Source organism: Dromaius novaehollandiae, chromosome 2 (genome assembly GCF_036370855.1).
Source record: "Dromaius novaehollandiae isolate bDroNov1 chromosome 2, bDroNov1.hap1, whole genome shotgun sequence".
Classification (NCBI taxonomy): Eukaryota; Metazoa; Chordata; class Aves; order Casuariiformes; family Dromaiidae; genus Dromaius; species Dromaius novaehollandiae.
The window spans coordinates 78,525,200-78,544,589 of record NC_088099.1 but is presented as its reverse complement, the minus strand read 5'-3'; the positions used below and the strand labels follow the sequence as shown (position 1 = coordinate 78,544,589).

The window sequence follows — 19,390 nt, the reverse complement described above, 5'->3', positions numbered from 1 at the left end:
AGCTGCTGTCTTATTCCTTATCTGGCAATCACATCACCTCCAATAATCCTTCTAGAGTATGTCAGGTAGTAGCAAAATGATGTTTCATATCACATAACCATCTATCACTCTGTTCAGCATTCATCTGGTAACACAGTCATTTGTTTGCATTCAACTCTGGAGTGCTGGTTAGAGGGCCTAGCAAGAGGTCTGAGTGAATGCAGCTCTTTGCAAGTAAAACAAAAAGCTTTCATGTTCAGCTTCCTTCATCCAAGCTTCTTCCTTTGCTTTAGTGTCAGTGCTATGATCTCTAAAATAGCCCAAGCAATCATCATCTTGTGATTAGCAAATTAAGTAGCATCGAAGTAGTCACAGTAGTTGCACATGTCAAATCTCAGTGCAAATAGCTACCAGAAAGGAGAAACACTCTAAGATAGCACATATCACAACAAAATGATCTGGAAAGCTCAGGGCATAAAGCTGTTTCAGGCAGAGAACTTTTTTTTTTTTAAACCAGGGAAATAAAGGTGTTTTTTTTCTTCCACTAAACAAGATTTTAAAGTATCTTCAGCAACTATGCACTGTAGAAAGTAGTCTTTGCTTTTACAATGTTCATGAAAGAAATAAAATTATAACCTAAATCATTAAGTCACCAAGCTACCTAGAGTATGATTTAAGATCACAGTCAAACACAGCAGCCAAAAATGGCATTCCATGATCTATTTTATAATGAGCAAGAGTATTATAAAATAATAAATAAAATAATTCAGTTAATCAGAATGAAACCAAACAGGTTTAATTTTTTGCTTCTAAAGAGGCACTTTGGACCCAACCAGCCAGGCCACACTTTCAGATAGATTCACCAGGACCTCCCAAGGAGGCTGGCATGTAAAAACACAAGCACTCTCACAAAAAGCCAACAGGCAGGGTTCTGCTGCAGCACATCCAAACAGCCTCAGCTGACATTTCTGAGCAGGGATGGGAACAATGGATTTCCACTTCCAGGACCATTCACTATATTCCAGACATAGGCACTGTAAACACACTCACTTCTCTCATACACATTGCGGAAGATGCATTTTAAGTAGATTAGCCATTTAAGCTGATTGCTTAGCAGATTACTAGGCAGAACTCTTGAGAACAGAAAGAAAACGCCAACTCTAGTAAATTAGTAAGAGTTAGAAAAAAAGTTTACCACATTACTTAACACCAAAACATGCAGGAGCCCCAGGGGCTATTAAGGATACAATAGGATGCTCTGGTATCTTTGTGGAAGTCTAAACCTTTGGGGAGTGCAGAGGTTTGACACACAGCTGAGTCTATTTCACACACACTTATGTAATACCAGTGCTTCCCATTTCTAGATCATTCCCCAGCTCTTTCTCTAGAGATATTTCAGGTCCAACATTCACCTTGGTGCCCTCTCCCCCACTACACTCTGACTCTCCTACAGCCAAGAGTTCCTCTCCCTAGATTATAAATCTCAGTTAACACGTCCAAAAAAGAATACCACTTTGCAAAGGTGCAGGCAATACAACAGCAGCTGCTATAGTGCTTAAACTAGGCATTCTTCAATTGTGTTAAATTTTTTAACCTGTGGAGAGAGAATGAAATGCAACAGAAGAGGAAAACATTCTCCTACTTTGTGTTCTGATCTCGCTTAAGCCAGAACTCCCCTACATTTTTACCTACCTCTGCAACTTCAATTTAATTGTTTTTGCAGGGCAACACTCAAAAGAATTAGATCATTCAGCAAGACTCAATTTTTATGTCACTTCTACAATCAAAACTCTAGTTATTCTGTGTCAAACACACTAAACTTGAAAACAGAGCTTCTATCAACTAGCAATCATCCTATGATCTCACCAACCTCAGTGGCCATAAATGTATCAATATACCTTAAAGGCCCTGACTAGCCTCACCTGAGGCCTCCACCCACACCCTCTGCCCGTGGGTCCAGATGCTCCATTTAAGTTCAGGCCTGGGCCACAGCACAGGTATGCCTGCCCTCAGTTTGTTGTCTGAAAAGCGGATTTGTTGCCTGGTGTGCAATAAGCCAAAAATTACACACTCAGGAGAGACATTTGCTTATTTATTTCAGAGTTGCACAAGCCTGGATGCTCAGTGGTTTCCCACAAATCAAGCACACCCTCCCCCCCCCCCCAGCTTTTCAAGTAGCATTTATACAAACAAATTGCCAGGTTTGCAACTTCCCTTTTGCACTGATTGGTTAGTGATTTACATATAATTATAATTTTGCTTACACACCATTTTACTATTACGCATGCTCAGGGGAAGGGTCTTCACCTGGGCACAGGTCTTTTTGACCTATGGGCATGATTTTTTGTATTACAATGAGGACAGTTCAGTTAGGGATAAATAGACCTCCAATTCTTTTGCCAAATTGGAAATATATACCTAGAAATAAAATATTTTGATTTAATGTTTCTTTTAGGGCTTTAGCAGTTCTAGGATGCCCTTGATTAAAGAATGCTTCTTTTCAGAAAATACAGATAGAGGTTATCCTAATCTGCCTAGTTTAAACAGTATGAACATTCTTTCTGAGCTTCCAGGGTTGTCTTGAAACAAGTTCACCTCCTGGATATCTTCTCAGACCTGTGCTGTAGGTAGCCTGTCTTTGGCAATATCTCCTGGATGGGCCTTGGACCTACATTATAGCTTCATCTTTGGTCCTGCCTCCAGGATGGGCTTTAGACCTATGTCACAGTCTTGTCTCAGGACCTGTCTTCACAGTATCGCCTCCTGCTCCCGACTGGACTCTCTGGGTGGATCCTGGACCTGCTTTATTATCTTGCCTTGCCTGGCACTATCAAAGGAACCTGTTATCAGCACCCTGCTCTGCCCACTCTGTTTAGATACTGCACCCTGGCTGGTGAGGACACTGCTGTGGTCACCCTCATCTCCTGGCTTACCTTCTCTTGTGGAGCAGCCTTACTCTATCAAAACAGCTGATGTAGGCAGTGCCTGACCATCTTCTTTCAAGCTCTGCGAGACTGAAAAATTTATTGCCACCAGGTACTGGTAACAGACCCTCTGCTAGATATTATCTTCCTTACCTCAAAAATCATTTGGTTCAGCTGCTCACATGAGCACACTTAACCTCATGAGCTAAATTATCTTCAGAAATTTCACCCTTTTGTGCATGAGTGTGCCTGTGTGCTAGGGGTTACTCAATCTGGTAGCCTGAGTGAGTGAAGGTTACTACAGCTGTATGTCCCCAGGTCCAGCCAGTAGCTAGGCTGGGCATGTATTCGCTGTCAGCACACATGCATGGAGCCAGCCACACAAATCAACACAGACAGAAAACATGTCACTCATGCAAAGAACACAAACAGCTTCATCCTCTCTGACTGATTAGGGTATGTGACAAGACAGGAAAGGGAGAGTTGGATACCAGCATAGAGACACTCAAGGTTCATGAGGGGTTAAACAGGGTACACTGAATGAAGAACTTGTACTTCAAACTGTGCAGGGAACCCCGGGAACCACACAGGGCAGTCACCGATTGGAGGCTGATGGATGCACTGGTCAGATGCCCAGGCAGGACTCAACTCATTGTATCTTAAGGGCCTCTTAAATCTACTAGAACTATTTCCTTATCTCAGCTGTGCTAACCTTGAGCAGCTACTGTCCAGGAAGCAGCTGGATATTGTTGACAAAACAGAATATGCATCATGTCCAGCTTTGACAGGCATTTGGTCAGTACATAGAGAGCACACTCTGGGGTTGCTACCATATACTCTGCTGGTCACAGACTTTTTGCCAGATCTTCCACAGGTGTTGCCACTACAGGGTGAAAGCCTGTGGATCTCTCCAATGGCTGGTCTTGGACACTTAGGCCTATCCAGTAGCTGGCTCTGGGATCTAGCCAATCTATCTTTCCAGTTGGTGGCATTTGGGCATGCAAACCTCTGAGGCCTGCAGCCCCACTCCAGTTGTTGGTACTCAGACTGTGTACTCACTATGAATATCTCTAGTAACTGTCCTTAAAACACACAGCCTATCCAGTAGCTGGACCCTTGACCTCTTGGCCTCCCAGGTGCCTCACACGTGGAGAGACACACACAGGCAAACAGGTCTCTCTGGTAGCTGGGCCAGGCCTACGGCCTTACCAATAGCCAACCCCCAAACCTCACAGTCTCTCCAGTAGCTGGCTTGGCCCTCCTGGTCCCTCCAGTAGCCAGCGCTCAGACAGCTCTGGTCTCTGCAGTATCCAGTCCACACTTTTGGCCACTCCAGTGCTTGGCTCCCAAGCCTCTTATCCTATCAGCCAGCTAAGCCAGATCGATGTTTGCTAGCAACTACACAGTGACATATGCACCCACACAATGTGCACACACTCTGGTCTCTTCAGCTGCTGGCACTCCAGAGGCATGGTCCTCTATGACCCATGGCCCCTTCCCCAGTTAGTGCCACTTAGACATCTCATGCTCTCCTGTCTCTCCAATTGCTGGCACCACAGACACAGAGGCCCCTACGGCCCACGGTCCCCCCTCCACTTGCTGACACTTAAACCTCCACACACACACACATGCACACAGAATAGAGAGCCCCCTCACCCAGGAAAACAGGTAAAAATGAAGTTTAATAAGAAGACAGGAGAGACTGCAGAGATCAGGCTCAGGGCATGGCCAGAAAAGTGTACTGACCAGCAATCTGTTTACACATGACTGGACCTTTTCACCCCCATATCCCTCTATTTTCCCATGCTTGCTCCTCCCCAAACCACTGTGATCCCTCCCTTTCCCCACCTTTGGTTCCTCCCTTAAATATTCCATAATAAATCCTGTACAAAACAAAGATGCTCTTACCCAGCATCCCCTAATGAGTCCCCTACCCCTGTAGGTGGTGACCCCCCTCAGTCTGGAAAGTGACCCAGACAGCCACTCCCATTGACTCACATAGGTGGGTTTCCCATGTGGACAATGGGCTGAGCACTCTCCCCTGACACCTGGGAGTAGCTGGATCAGGGTGCTCTGTTTCTGTGCTTAGGTTTTTGGGATTCCTCTGCACTCCTTTGTGTTCATGGAGATGAGCCTTTAATCATGTAACTTAACATTTTGTAGTAAGACTTTTCAAAATCCAGACCTCTTCCTTCAGATCCAATTAAGAGACCTATTAAGAACACAAACATACAAAAGAGCCAAGTAGCAAGCAGTTCTGCTGGCATAACCCAAAGATTGGTAGATGCAACAATAATAAACAAGTAGGACAGAAAAAATTTACAGAGAAAGTTGTTGAGGCCAGTCTAGTCCAGCTATTCGTGAGATGGCATGAGCCAACACAGCTTGGTTTTGACAAACAGGTTGCAAAGTGACCACATCAGCAATTCTACCAGCAGAGCTGAGGCTTGGGGGTAGCAGTTGGGAGCTATAACCCCTGCAGCCAGCAGAGGTTGTATGGTCATAGCCTACACTCACAGAACTCACAATTGAGTCTCTCTCATATAAGAAAGTAGTAATAAAATCATAACCTCTAATCAGATGTATTCAGCTGTCCAGTGAATGTGAGGTGGGATATGTTTACACATATGCCAGTCATTTTATTATTTGTATCAGAACAAAGAGAAGTATCAGACTTCTCCCCCCCCCCCCCCCCCCGCAGGATACTTATTGCTAATCAGTAATTACTTTTCAGCTGTCAAATAAAAACGCAAGAGAAAGAAATTATCTTCTGATAAAACATGGTCCTCCTGGTTTCAGGAGATGTTATTATCTGATTTCATGTTCTCCTTTATTCACCTCTTGCTGTAAAAAATTTTCACAAGTGAGGCACTCACCCAGCCTAGAATCCTATCCTTTAAGGTTGGCATAGATTACTTCTCATAGCATAACAGGGAAGGCTTGGGTATTTAGAGAATGGAGGTGACATCTGAAAGGTAACCTATATGTAAGTATTAAACCATTTTAATCTTACAAACCTGAACCTCCATTACTACAGAGAACCTAGCATAGAGGAATATTTGCATTAAGTTTGACTATCCAAAAACATCCCAAGAATTATTTGATACCAAATCTCTCATCTAAGTTCAAAACAATCATTCCTCGTAAAACCCATTTTCACTTCGGAATATTTATACTGTGTATACATACATATATATATATGTATATATACACACACATACACACACACACTGTAACCATAATCCACCAGTACTTCATGTGATGAGCATGTTCTTGTCTCTGCTATGACCTCTACCAGTTCTCCTCCTGCCCACTCCAGCTGTTGCCATCCTGACTTTTCCTGTCTAATACAATGGATGCAGTCTGTAGAAGTCAAAGAGCTCAAAGACTGATGATTAAAAATATGCTCCAAACTTTTGACTTATCACAGATAAACAGCACTGTTAGCCAGCAACCTTTCCAAGTGACCAAGACTTTTGACCTCAGACAAATGGCAAAAACAAGTCTTCTTTTATAAAAGTATCAAAGTATCTTACTTAGATATGTTGATAAAAAAGGTAAACATCTGTCTAAATCTCAGTTTCCTTTCAGTATTTAGTATGCCATTCTTGTGCCTTACCTTATGCAGTGTATGAGAGTTATGCTGCAGATTTCCATTTTGAGAGAAGCACAGGTGTCTGATCTTAACAATCAAGAACAGCTTACTGAGAAATTGGCAAAGACCCAGCTTAATAGCAAAAGCTTTAGAGGCAACACTGATTTTGAGGCTTACTGCTTTCTGACCCTGACTCTGTATTGCAGCATGAGGTGGGCCATTGCCCCCTTAATTGTTATACAAAGCTGACTTGGGGAGAAGAATGGTTTGAACTCTGATCTGTTCTTTGATCCAATTCACCTTGCAGTCCCACAAATGACTTGTGGCAACAGAAAGGACATCCTGCAGTGTAGACAAGGGAAAGGGCAGTCATTCCATATGCCAGTATGGTAGCTGAAGTCCTTTAAATAATCTACATAAAATTACATTTAGCACATTTAATAGCCAAACAGAAAACCCATATCCTTAAAGTGCAGAGAGGTGAAGGAGCAGGTGGCATTACCACATAGAAAAACAATCCAAACCACAAACCCAAGCCTAGCTTGGGTGAACAGATCTTCCTAACTGGACTTTATCAACATTTTGATCTCAGTTATCTGACAGACTTCCTTAATGGTTCTGGGAAATTCAGAGTTAATTTTGTTTACAGCTACATTTGGCATGATGAAATATACATTTTGCAGCAGCGCAGAAATTCAGATCAAAAGCTCCTAGTATTTCAGGCTTCGTAAAGATGAGGAAGCAAGTTTTCTCCCAATAAGAACAAGATATTTTCAAATGTCAAAAGTGGTTTTGTATGGTTTTTATTAAGGTAATATTTACAAAATATTGTAAATTCATAACACTTGTTCAGCTTGCACATATTAATGGTAAAACCCCCCCCCAGTTACGTCAGTACTGAATTATAAAATTTTCATTTTAAAATTACTGAAAAAGCACACTTTATCCAGTATTTTCTTATCCAAGTAAACATACATATGAAATTAAAAATGAGTATATTTTCTTTGTGTTTCAATAAAGAAAAGGGATCATAAAACATTCATCTTTTTTTGATCCAGGGTAAAATTCTCAGTGAGCATTTTAATGCAACTATGAAGTATTGTTATTCTGAAATTAAGTGGGCTCTACAGTGATTAAAAAAAAGAAGATTTTAAAGTATAGGGAAACCTAAGACACTTCTACAGATTATTAGGGTTAAGAGATGGGAAACAATGATAAACACAGTTCATGAAGTTCTGTCACCACTGAAATAAAATATTCCTCCTTGAGAATGTTCAAGTTAACACCCAAACAAAATCAGTATGTGTTCTACTAGCCATGAAACATTTCATGACTGCTGCCGCAATACTGGAAAAATGATCTTTTTTTTTTTTTTTTTAAACAGAACACAAGTTTTCTATCACATGATCTGCTGTTTTTCAGTCAAAATTCACACACAACTAGAAAAAAAAAACAAAAGCAGTTTTTGGTACATTGCTAACAACATGATATATTAGGTAGGCCTTTTTTTTTGTTTAATCCAATGTGTATGATATTAAACAGCAATCCTCATACAAAAGAGGACAAAATTGAGGTTTTTGCCATGGACAAAAACTTTATAAAAATGTTATACAGTTAAAATACAAAATATCTACAGTACATGTCAGATTAGTTAGTAGTAGCATTTGAGGTTTCTGGAGACTGAAGAAACTCATAGGGATCATGAACCATGTCTTGTTGCTCTCCAACACTCAGATGAGAGGGACTTCCTACAGAAAATGAAAGAAAAAGAAAGACCCTGTAAAAGTATAGAAAAATACTGGCAAGAGAATATATATACATATATACATAAAAATAAGTGTATGTATATGTGCATGTGTATGTATATACACACACACAGAGCATGGTTATTTAGTATGTTCTTTCCAGTCTTTCTGAGCAACAGACATTTAAATGATACCTAAACAGTTAGGAGACTCTTGAAAAAGAAGCCACAAGATTCCTTAGTAATTTAGATCCTTTCTGAAAAAGTAGTCAGTATTTTATTCTGAATTGAAAAAAAAGATAAAAATCTAACTTAATATTATCTAAACAGTATCTCGTAACTTCTCAGAAACGGTAACAAATTATGAAGTGGCATGTTACCCTATCATCCTGTATTACGACTGAATCTCTGGTTTACAGTTGACGATGGAAGGCTAGTGCAGAATCCCCTCTGTTACTTGGTGCATATAACTGTGCTGAAGTAAAATAAACATAATCTACTCCTTAGCAGCATAAAATACAAGGGCATATTGTAGTTTGCCAAATATCAATTTACTTCACAATTACATCAATTGCACCTACTCTGAAGTAACTAGAATTAGTGTTTTTATTTCCACAGACAAAAAGCAAGTCTTCTTAGTTGCCTTTATCATGCATATTTAAAAAACAGTAAGAGATTCTGCAGTCTGCACACTGTTCAATCAAAGTAGTTTCATGTAAAGATTCATGTAAGTTAAAAGGTAAGTTTCCAATTTCAGGTAAGCTGAAATTACGGCAGAAATACTGCAACTTCTGTGACACAATTAACTTTACCAAGATGATGCTGGTCTCTTTCAGAGGTATTGGACAGGGAACTCAGATTGGATGATGGCCGGGATCCCACTCTTTCAGCTTGAGCCTCGTGGAGGTCTTGCAACAGCTTAGTTGTTTCATCCAAATGTAAATGGTTATCATCATGATCAAGCTCCTTCTTCACCTTTCCTAAGGGCCAGGAGTTATCAATCAAAAATGGTAATTAGCACATGTGAACTGAGTCATGAATTACCACATCACAATAAATAAATTCTAGAATAAATTATCATGTGTTGCCTATTACACAAAAGAGCTGAATCTTGTACTTTCCTTTGTATTTCTAAAAGGCATCAGCTTCAGATCTGTTTTCAGTTTCAGGAAATGCAGGTTGAAATGCATTTGGAGAAACTGAGAGATGCAGGAGCACACTATGGGAAAGGCTGAAGCTGAATTGATTTTCTCTAAGTTTCCCAGTATTTAAAAACTCTACAAGCTTAACTTGTCTTGCTGATCTGTCAAGCTGTAGACAAGAAATAGTAAGTTTAGCTTGTAATAAGAGAGAGAAAGTTAGTAGAAGAGTTACTTAAGTATCTAACCTAAAATACAGTTAAAAGAGAACACATCATCTAGGGAGGGTGAGAAATCCCTATCACAGAAGGTTTTAAGAACAGCATCTTTTCCAACTGTACTCAATTTACAGTAAGCCAAAGAAAGTTGAGAACTTTAAATTAACTGGAAGTATGTGTCATATGTTGTTCTTTCATCTGAAGAGTTAAAAATAGGAAAATGGGGGGGGGGGGGGGGCTTTCACTTCTTTTTGGACTGCCTTCAGTACAGATATTGCCGACTTTGTAACAATTATGATGAGAAATAGGGTATGCCATAATCTCTCTCCAGAAACAAAGTATTCTGGAAATACAATTATTTATAGAAAAACCACTCACAGGTGTTAAAGGAAAAATATGAGCAGCTTTCAACAGAGTATTTATTGAACTGCAATAACATTAGTGTGTGACAGCATAATCACAGTTTACAGTTGCTTTTTGAAGACTACTACATCCTTAGGAAAAATCTGTACAAATATTTTTAAGCTTTCTGTCAGCTTGCTTATGTTTTTTAATAGATGGTTTGAGATCTTTCAGATACTGAATTAAAGGCATCTTTAACCATGATCAAAAGTTAATCTTGTGATGACATTTTTGAAGACTTTTGATCAGTTCAGCAGCCCGAAAAAACGGTAACATTATTTTTAGTATTTAAAGAAGAATGCCTATGAACAATGTATATTTGAAAAAGCCACCCAAAACTGCCTCCCTTTTTGAAGACAGTCTTTCCAGTACCTGAAATTTTTTTTGATTATTTTGAGACATTCCAAGTGGTATTATAATTGAGCTTGATATACTTACTACTTACTTCTCAAGAGTTATTTCAAAAGATAGTTTATAAAGCAACAACAGTTCTGACCCACAGCTCCATATTGATTCCTAAACTTACATTACTATCAATACATAAAAAACAAAAGTTACACATCACAAGTTTGAAAATACTTTGTTTTCTCAAGTAAGACAGAAAAAGTTAGCTTGGCTAGCACAGGACTGTTTCAAAGGGAAAATGGACCAAGGTTCCATTTCCCTTGTACTACCAGAGACTTTTGTTTACACTGACTTCAGAATTATTACCACTTTGAGTACTTGTTTTTAGCAAATCCAGCTGTTACTCTGACTAAATGTTACAACTAAACCGTAATTGATGGCTTGCATATTTAATTACTTACCTAATGAACTTAACATGGATATATCAAGAGAAACATCTGAATATGTTTTCATAGAGAGAAAGTCCAAGTCAGAAGCATTATTGTCTCCAGCAGATTCGCCAACCTAATTAAAACACAAGAAATGGGAAGACTTAGGACCAACAACAGTGACAACTTATCACAGTGACTAACAGTTCAGGGTAAACGCATGGATTCACACTCTCAAAAGTGTGCAGCACCAACACTTGAGACTGGAACTTCCTAGACCAAGCTTGGCCAACCTGCCGCTCACAGGCGGTTCAGACATGGTTCCAGAACATATGGTACCATTAGAATGACCAAAGTTCCAGGAAGGAATCTGCAGGGTAGTCTGAAACTTTCACCTAAATCATCCAGGACTGCCGAAACAACTCAGCTACGTGCCCAGTTCATCTCTGTCCCACTGCAGAAGGCCAGGGAAAGCATTATCAATGTCCCTCCCATGAACCACTCCCAGAACTCCTTTTCCCTCACCTTCCCAATGTAATAGTGTATGTACTGAAAGTTTCAGCATGTAATTCATAAAGCCAGTAAGACAGACCTCCCTATTCTAGACAGCATCACCTGGAGCTGGACTCTAGTATATATCCCTATATATAACTCTAGCATATCTCTGCACTTTTAGATGTGAAATACAGGCTGCACTACATCCATCTCATTTCTTCCATATTCACTACAATATTTCTATGCAATGGCAAAAGAGTAGGAGATCAAATTACAAACTATTAAGTTTCAAAACACATTTTAACAGAATTCTAGTGGCAGAAATAGGATGTGCAGTGTATGACACAACCAGGTATTTTTATTTCTAAAGAATAACTTAGTACTTGCATGAATTACCTTGACTGGTCACCTTCTAAAGATATACAAACCTTCCCACAAAACATGTATAAAATATTTATAAAAGTATAATTTTACTGGCATCTACAATGTAGTAGTTAGAATTTTTATGTGAATTGCCATGGAATCCTGCCGTGCATATCCTCTGTCGTCACAAACAATTTGCAAGATAACACTTGTACCACTTAAAGGAAGATTTGCTGATTAGTAGCTGTAGAAGGGAAAGATATGCATTTCATTCACCCCTATTTTCTAACAGGCATTTTCTAGATGTGGAAAAACAGGTAAATTTTTTTTCCCTCCAGTTTTACAGCAGGATAGACCTCAAACATTCATCACCAGCAGATCAACAGTTTTTCAGATTCCTAACTGTATTTTCTGCCTCTGAGATTTAGCTTCTGCATGCTCAATTAAACTAGACAATACAGAACAACAGGACAAACAAAACCACTAACCAAAACAGAATCAATGTTAGAGAATACATTTTAAGTATTAAAAATTTATTCCAGATACTGAAATTTTAATCTTCTACCTCAGAACATGCATATCCATGCACTGAAACAAAATGAATGTACGCAACACTCCCATTTTCTACACACAAACCATTTTACCATCATCTGTTTGGAAGAATCCGGACAGGTATTCCGCAACTTGTGTTCTTCTTTTATGAGAACTGGCAGAACCTAAGGTACCAAATCATATGTTAGTCATTGCCACTTTACAGCTTGGACTAATGTTTATTAAGAACACTCTTAATTCGTGTATTTGACTAGTTTGCCATGATCAGATTTTAGGCCACCATGGAACACTACTCTGTTTTTTGATGCTAGCATAGGTATTTATTTATTTTTTATTTACTTATGTATTTTTAAGATTAGCTCTTCTGTAATGGATCACCATATATGTTCACATAAACAATTAATTTAGAACTAGCCAGACTAGCAGCCTTTTTATATAGTTAAAAAATCCCCTCTATTTATCAATTTTTTCCTGTAAGTAACAGGAATTAAATAAATTCCACATTAAATAAAATTGGGAATTTGAATTTTGGAAGCCCAGAGAACATCATGTTCTCTAAAATAAGACACTTTTTCCAGTAATAAAAGACTGAGTATCAGCATAACTTACTTTAACTTCATCCAATGGTTTTACTGGAATGTTTCGCCTCTGGGAAAAAAGAATAATAATACTACCAATTACTTTCCTCAACATAATCAAAAGGTCTCTTTCATACAATATCAACTATATTCAAGCTTCTCACATAAACTAGAGCTAAAGACATCTAATGTTTTCACATATCTGTAATGCAATTACCATGTAAAGAGTGCTGTTTTGAAATATTTTATTATTATCCATTTTAACTAATGTTTGAATTCCCTTATGCTATTTCTTCTGCCCATGAACTTTATGTTCAAATGCAGTATCTTAGTCATTAATACAGCAACTTCTGATATCCAATCATTTAAATTTGCACTTGCAGAGACATTCTTTCTTATTCAAATGTAACAGCATAAAATACTCAAGCATAAAACACTATGGCACATCACTGGTGAAACACATTCAGCTGCACAAGATCTATACACATTCACACATGCCATAACTGAGCAATCTAAGTGTAAATAGCCATTGACCATTTGAAAGATCTTCAAGAAATTCTTATTTGGAACAAGATTCGTACAACAAGGCAGCAAAAGTGTTAGGGCGTGTGTTTTATTTTTAAGCTAAGTTATGTATATTGCATACACAGTTTTACATAGAGAAGAGTATTTAAAATATTATTTTAGACTTTTTAAATTAATCCTTTACATTCTTCTTCCTTCTAGGGATCATGTTTCATATACAAACTGTTTCCAGTAGAGACAATGCAAAAATACTCAAGCGTCCTCAATATTTTTCATTCTGTTGTCTCCTTTCCCCCATACACTGCCCACTCTCTCAGATTTCTAAGACTGCAGAGGTTAGCATAATCTCATTGCCACCACACCAGGAAGTCTGAGTACTTTTCCCCCCCTCCTCTGTTCCCAATTTTTTTTTTTCTTTCTTTTAGAATCACTCATAACATCACCAGTTTAAACAGCAGGCAGTTATGTCAAACTAACAGCGGCTTTCAGAGCGCAGATAACAGGAAACAAAATTTTGCAATTTCTGGTAATCTATTTTCTCCTGGGAATACAAACACTATTACCCACTAGTATTATATACATTTCTGGGGAAAACTCTTCTCCAGTCTTAATATGAATCTCAGAAAAATTGTTTCTTGAAATGAGTTAAACTTTTTCCTTTAAACACATCACATGAATTTAAGAGTTAGCATCATTAGGTATAGGTACCAATAAAGCGGTATAATTCTATTCTCTAACACTATTTCAGTGCCCCAAATAATAAATCCTTGCACAAAGAACGTATTTTACATTTCAACAAAGAAAAGAAAAATCTAACATAAGCATTGCTATTTAACTCAGAAGCAGATACTTAGGTCATTGCTTGATACTGAGTGACAGAGCTGCTCATGCAGCCCTCAGTTGGTTGGTCCCACCCCTATGTTGCACCCCCCTGCCTCTTCCTTTCTGCAGTCACATGGTGAACCAGATTGGAGAGTTGATCCAGCTGGGGGAAAAAACAAAACAGTAAAGAAAAAAAAGAAGGAAAAACAAAAAAAATAGAAAGGTTACTTCTCAGTTGATTAATTCAGTTTCTAATTTGGTTCACCACATGGTTGCATGAACAGCTAAAAGCCTGCACAACAGATGAAGACGAGAAAGGGGAAGGCTGGGGGTAGGGATGACTTAAACTGACACTGGAAAACAAAGCATCTGAAACTATATTAAAAACAGAGCTAGGTCCATCCTTGTTTTGATGAACCTGTGAATTTGAGTACATCAGAGACCCACCTGCTTTAGCTGATAAATAGTTTTGGAATGGTCTCCACTAGTGATCTGGTCCAGAAGATCATCTACTATTTTCTTGCTGTAATTTCCAGCGTCCTTCACAAATTCTTGTAAGCTAGTAGGAATAGAGATATTTGCAATACAAGAAAAGAGCTACTTTCATTAAGAAAAAAAGCTTAGATCATGGTTTTCTCCTTGTTCTTTTACAAGCTAATGCATCTTTATAAGAAAGAATTAAAGACCTTCAAGATTTTTTTCTTTTATTAAATAAAAAAATTAAGCTTTATAGCAAGTTATTTTTAAAGTAGCTTTTGAAAGAAATCAGGATCGGGAGCTCTTAGTTCTATGCTTAGTCCAAATTGCTTTTCATAAAACTGCTCTGAGAAGTTAGCTCTAAAGTAGTAACTCTTTTTTCAATTAAAAAGCCCTCCAAATAAGGAAGCACTTACCTTAAGGCACATTGTATCCCAGTTTCATCACCATATGCTGAGTATAGCAGTTCCATTTCGTCTGATTTCAGATCATGAAATATAGAGTTGTTTTGCATGGAAAGTGCTGTGCTTGCACTTGTAAGAAAGGTTACTAGGCAGTTAGAATAAAGAGATGACAAATGATTAGCACAAGGGTAAAACCAGTGGAGAAGGAAATGGGAAATGTTTTTGGAAGCAGGTATGTAAAGTTTCACTGCTCTGTTACTTTATTCTGGTCTCTTCCCACCCCCCAAACTGAATTCAAGAGCAATACTTCAAAGACACTTCCAGAATCCAGAATTGTGTAATTATTTCAAGTGTATAAACAAACATACTTATGCTGTCAGAAAATAAAGAACTAAGCTAACCAAAAAAATTTCTTTTCCAATTATAGATTTCTGCTTTTTGTGTGTGGTTAATTCAGTGTTTGCCAATCAGTTCCTGGTGAGCAGAGACTGAAATCAAAGCTATATTCCGCAACTGAAACACAGAATTGATATTTAGCCAGGAAATTTAAAAACATTACTTCAGCAGGTTAAGGCATTAAGTCCTAAATAAAGTAGATTAGAAACTATTAAGCAGTTCAGAACTATAGTAGCAATAGAAAAGAGGCAAGTTTTAATAGAATGGCACTACAGCTTGTGAAAATAATATTATCTGATACAAGAATCAAAATGACCAAAAGGTTTGCTCTCCACACTAAAGAAGGTAGTTGCTCTGCAAAAATTATTTTCTGTCACAGCAAATTGGGGAGCTTCATTAAAAAGTTTCTACTGTGGATATAACATTACAGCAAAACATTAAATCAATGGATTCCTAATCCTGCTACATTTAATAACCCTCAAAAACCAATTTAATTTAAATCACATTCTGCTATGAATTGAAATAATTAAATACTTTTTGAAAAACACTGGGATACAGGTATAATCTGAAAATTTTTTGTCTGGAATTTGCTCAAGCACTTAATTAATGCATAAGTTAAAACACATTTTTCTCTTGCATTTACCTTTGTTTCTTCGTTCATCTTTAAAGCCCAGCGTAGTGAAGCCAGGTAATAATTTGCTTGACAGTGAACTGAGATCCACTGGGTGAGTCTCTTCCTCTGTAATAATTTGATTTAAAATGTATTTCATGTTTAAGATTTATTCATGGTGAATATTGGATGTTGCTCCCTTTACAAAGCCATAGTTATCATAAAAGCCAGATGTCTTTTAAGCTGTACAACTTTATAAAGTACAGCTAGAGTAATTCACATTCTCCATTTAAATTTCAAGTATATGTTATAACTAACTTTCCATATCCTAACTACAAAATCTATGGCTTATTCCCTTTCTAATGAATATAGCATCATCTGAATTTCTTCCCCTAGCTGATTCATAAATATTTAACAACCAGATATTATGAAAGCAATAAAAGCAGTTTCTTATGCTGACTACAGAGTAGTTTGGCTATAGAAACCTAACCACAATAAAAAGAAACTTGTTAAGGTAAGTAAGTTACCATTATGGCTGCAGCAATATGGCTGCAGCAATACTTCTTTTTTCTGAAGTACTGAAGAACTGCTTAATTAAAATGTCTCATAACATTTAGAATGTGCTTTTACATGGAAAAAAAGAAAATACAATTCTGTACTTAGGACACTTCCTGTGGCTCTTTTACAGAATCTAGTGGTAATTATACTGAGTTACTAAACTATAGAAAGCAAACATATAACTAGAATCTTACTACGATAGAAAAAAGTCTACAACAAAAATTCTAATTATAGTGTTAGCTGCAAATCCAGTATAACTAGTACTAACTAAAGACAAACCAAACCAAAAAGATTCTGGAGCACAGAAACATCAAGAACCAGTACAGTACTTTACTGTACACAGCAAAAGCTTGTTCTGCTCCAGTTACCATCACTGTCTAACTTTTCATAGTAGCATGATTTCAGAATTATTAATCGCATTCATTTTATTATTTCACTTGTTCAGAAATAGGTAAATGCATGAAGGCATCCAAAACACTCAATTTCATTATCAGAACTATTTACTACAAACTTAGATAATAAATGAAAAAGAATTTAGACAACAGCTGAGGTACAGGTTTCCATCTCCCAAAGAGATCAATAGAAGTTTGACTAGTCAAAAGGTTCCATGACTTCATCAATCCCAGTAACAGATAACCTGTGAATGAACTCCAATCTGAAAAGCTGCAGAGGAGGAAGTACAAAATCAACATGTCATACAGCAGAATAAACACTGTGCAGTTTCATTTATTGCAAACTTTCCAAGACTTCTGCATTTTGAGCTCAAGACTAAAAAGAGTAGAAAGCATAAGATACAGAACATAGTAAAATAAGCAAAAACACACAGAATAGATTAAGAAACTAGATTAAGAAACTACAGGAAAACAATTAAGCAAAACTTGTAAGCCAAAAAATTAGCTGATAATTTAAATTAGGAAATGCATATGCAAAATTACCTTTCCCCTTTCTTTTTGTATCTGTACATTGCACAGTTAGGCAGCACAACAGCACTTTCATTCACTTTTTGTCTATCAGATTTTAAGATTCTAGGTAACTTGGAGCAAAAGCCTGTCTTCCAACTTCTCTGTAAAGTTGTAGCAAAATATAAGTGCTTATAAATAGGTACCATTTTACCTCCATATCGTTAGTTTCAGTAAAACAACGCATCTGAAGAGAAGAGTGAAAACTTGAAAGGTCAAGAGAAACATTTTGGAGCTACTAAATCTAGCTGCTGGGGCAAAACCTGTTGGGGGAATACAAACTTATTTTTTCTTTTTAAAAAGAACTCATCTATACTACACAGGATCTGTATATACATTTAAGCCTTCAAAATCTGCTAGAACATACACCATTTGAAACGTTTCTCTAAAAGATTAAGGCATTTACCTTCTGCTTCTGGATCAGATGGGTTGACTACACTGAATAATAGAGTTCCATCTCCATTCTTTTTCAGATAACCAATCTGTAAACAGAAACAGAAAGATACAGAAGCATTTTCATAATTCACAACAGTCCAAACTCAACAGAAAGAGATACTTGCTTACACAGACAACTTTAAATCAGGTCCTGCATTCCTATTCATTTTTTAAACACAGAGAATCTAGGATCGCAAGCATTTAGCATCTCCCAGCAAATGCTTAAAACCAGAAGACTTTTTGAGCAACAGCTTGTCATATGTACAGCTCCTCCACCATCCTCCTAAGTCAGATCTAAAATTTGCCCCCAAGATAAAAACAATTCCCATTAACTCCTATGTGTTCTAGACTTACGCACTCTCTTTTTAGAAGCAGAACCATAACTCCTATCTGCAATCGATCTTACTGCTTACTTCCAAGTCTAGACTGAACTCCTTGTTTTCAAGTCTCACCTACAACTTTCTCTAATTAGTATGTTCACAAAAATGCTTCTATCAGCTTCTTAAAGAGGAAGAAGTACTGTGACAGAGTGATCAGACCATATGTACGTGATGGTAAAAAGACAACCGAAGATTTGGAAGACAATAGAACATATGAGTCTCTAAAGACACAGCCACAGACTGTTGCCACAAAAAAGCTAATATTAGAAACTGACTACATATGAAGCATGCAAAACATTTTCTCTTCTCAGTACAGATAAGAGGTACACCCTCCCTAAAGACAGATAGATAAATAGTAAAATGAATTGAACCATAAATCTCTCCCCCATTTTGTTTTTTTTCTTCCTCTTGAGAGTTTAACACTGCTTTCATATATAAGGCCAAAGTTAATGGTGGCATATAATTAGAATAAAGAAGTGATAAACATTTGAAAGAGGAATAAACAGGAATGATACCTTCAGGTGACACGAAAGTTAACAATAGGTGAACTTTTAAGAAAGCACCAGGGTTATCAAGATCCAGCGGGTTCTGCGGTGGGTTGTCTAGATGTTTAACATACTATATGTAAACACACAGAACATGTGGAACATCCTGCTGCTTTCCCACACACTGATGACTTACTCTCTTCAGAACATCAGTATCTGAAGGTACACACTTGTACATAAGCATCAATAAAGCTGGCAAATAGCAGAAGACTGCTGTTCCTGCAAAAGGTTTTTAAAAAGCCACTCTTGTTCTAGAGCTTTCCAAATAATCATGGTTCCTAGCACGTCTTCTAATTACCCAGGAAGCGGAAATATCTTGAAAGAGCTAAGCCTTCTTCCATCATTCTTTGAGGCTTTATTTTCTAATCCAGCTGAGCGCAAGACACTTAAATTTGAAGACACAGCTGCTACCACTAATGTTTCAAGGCAAACATTTCTTCTGCAACAGCAGTTAAAAACTAGGTGGAAAACTGAGGATGCAGCAACATCCTGAACTTTTTTTGACTGAGGTGGTCAC

The 19,390-nt window shown here is 37.7% G+C and overlaps 1 protein-coding gene across 3 annotated transcripts in view; it reads right to left on the bottom strand.

Moving 5' to 3' along the window:
* Positions 1 to 7,285: 7,285 nt before the first annotated feature.
* Positions 7,286 to 19,390, bottom strand: part of BRD9 (bromodomain containing 9) — a 24,583-nt gene continuing 12,478 nt past the window's right edge. For all 3 annotated transcript variants that reach the window (XM_026115041.2, XM_026115042.2, XM_026115043.2), the window contains exons 9-17: positions 17,920 to 17,995; positions 16,030 to 16,125; positions 15,003 to 15,135; positions 14,557 to 14,668; positions 12,794 to 12,832; positions 12,277 to 12,348; positions 10,808 to 10,910; positions 9,055 to 9,222; positions 7,286 to 8,246 (exon numbers count right to left, since the gene is read on the bottom strand). In XM_026115041.2, coding sequence (XP_025970826.1) covers positions 8,146 to 8,246; positions 9,055 to 9,222; positions 10,808 to 10,910; positions 12,277 to 12,348; positions 12,794 to 12,832; positions 14,557 to 14,668; positions 15,003 to 15,135; positions 16,030 to 16,125; positions 17,920 to 17,995 — 900 coding nt within the window. In that variant the 3' untranslated portion in view covers positions 7,286 to 8,145. The remainder of the gene's footprint in view (positions 8,247 to 9,054; positions 9,223 to 10,807; positions 10,911 to 12,276; positions 12,349 to 12,793; positions 12,833 to 14,556; positions 14,669 to 15,002; positions 15,136 to 16,029; positions 16,126 to 17,919; positions 17,996 to 19,390) is intronic.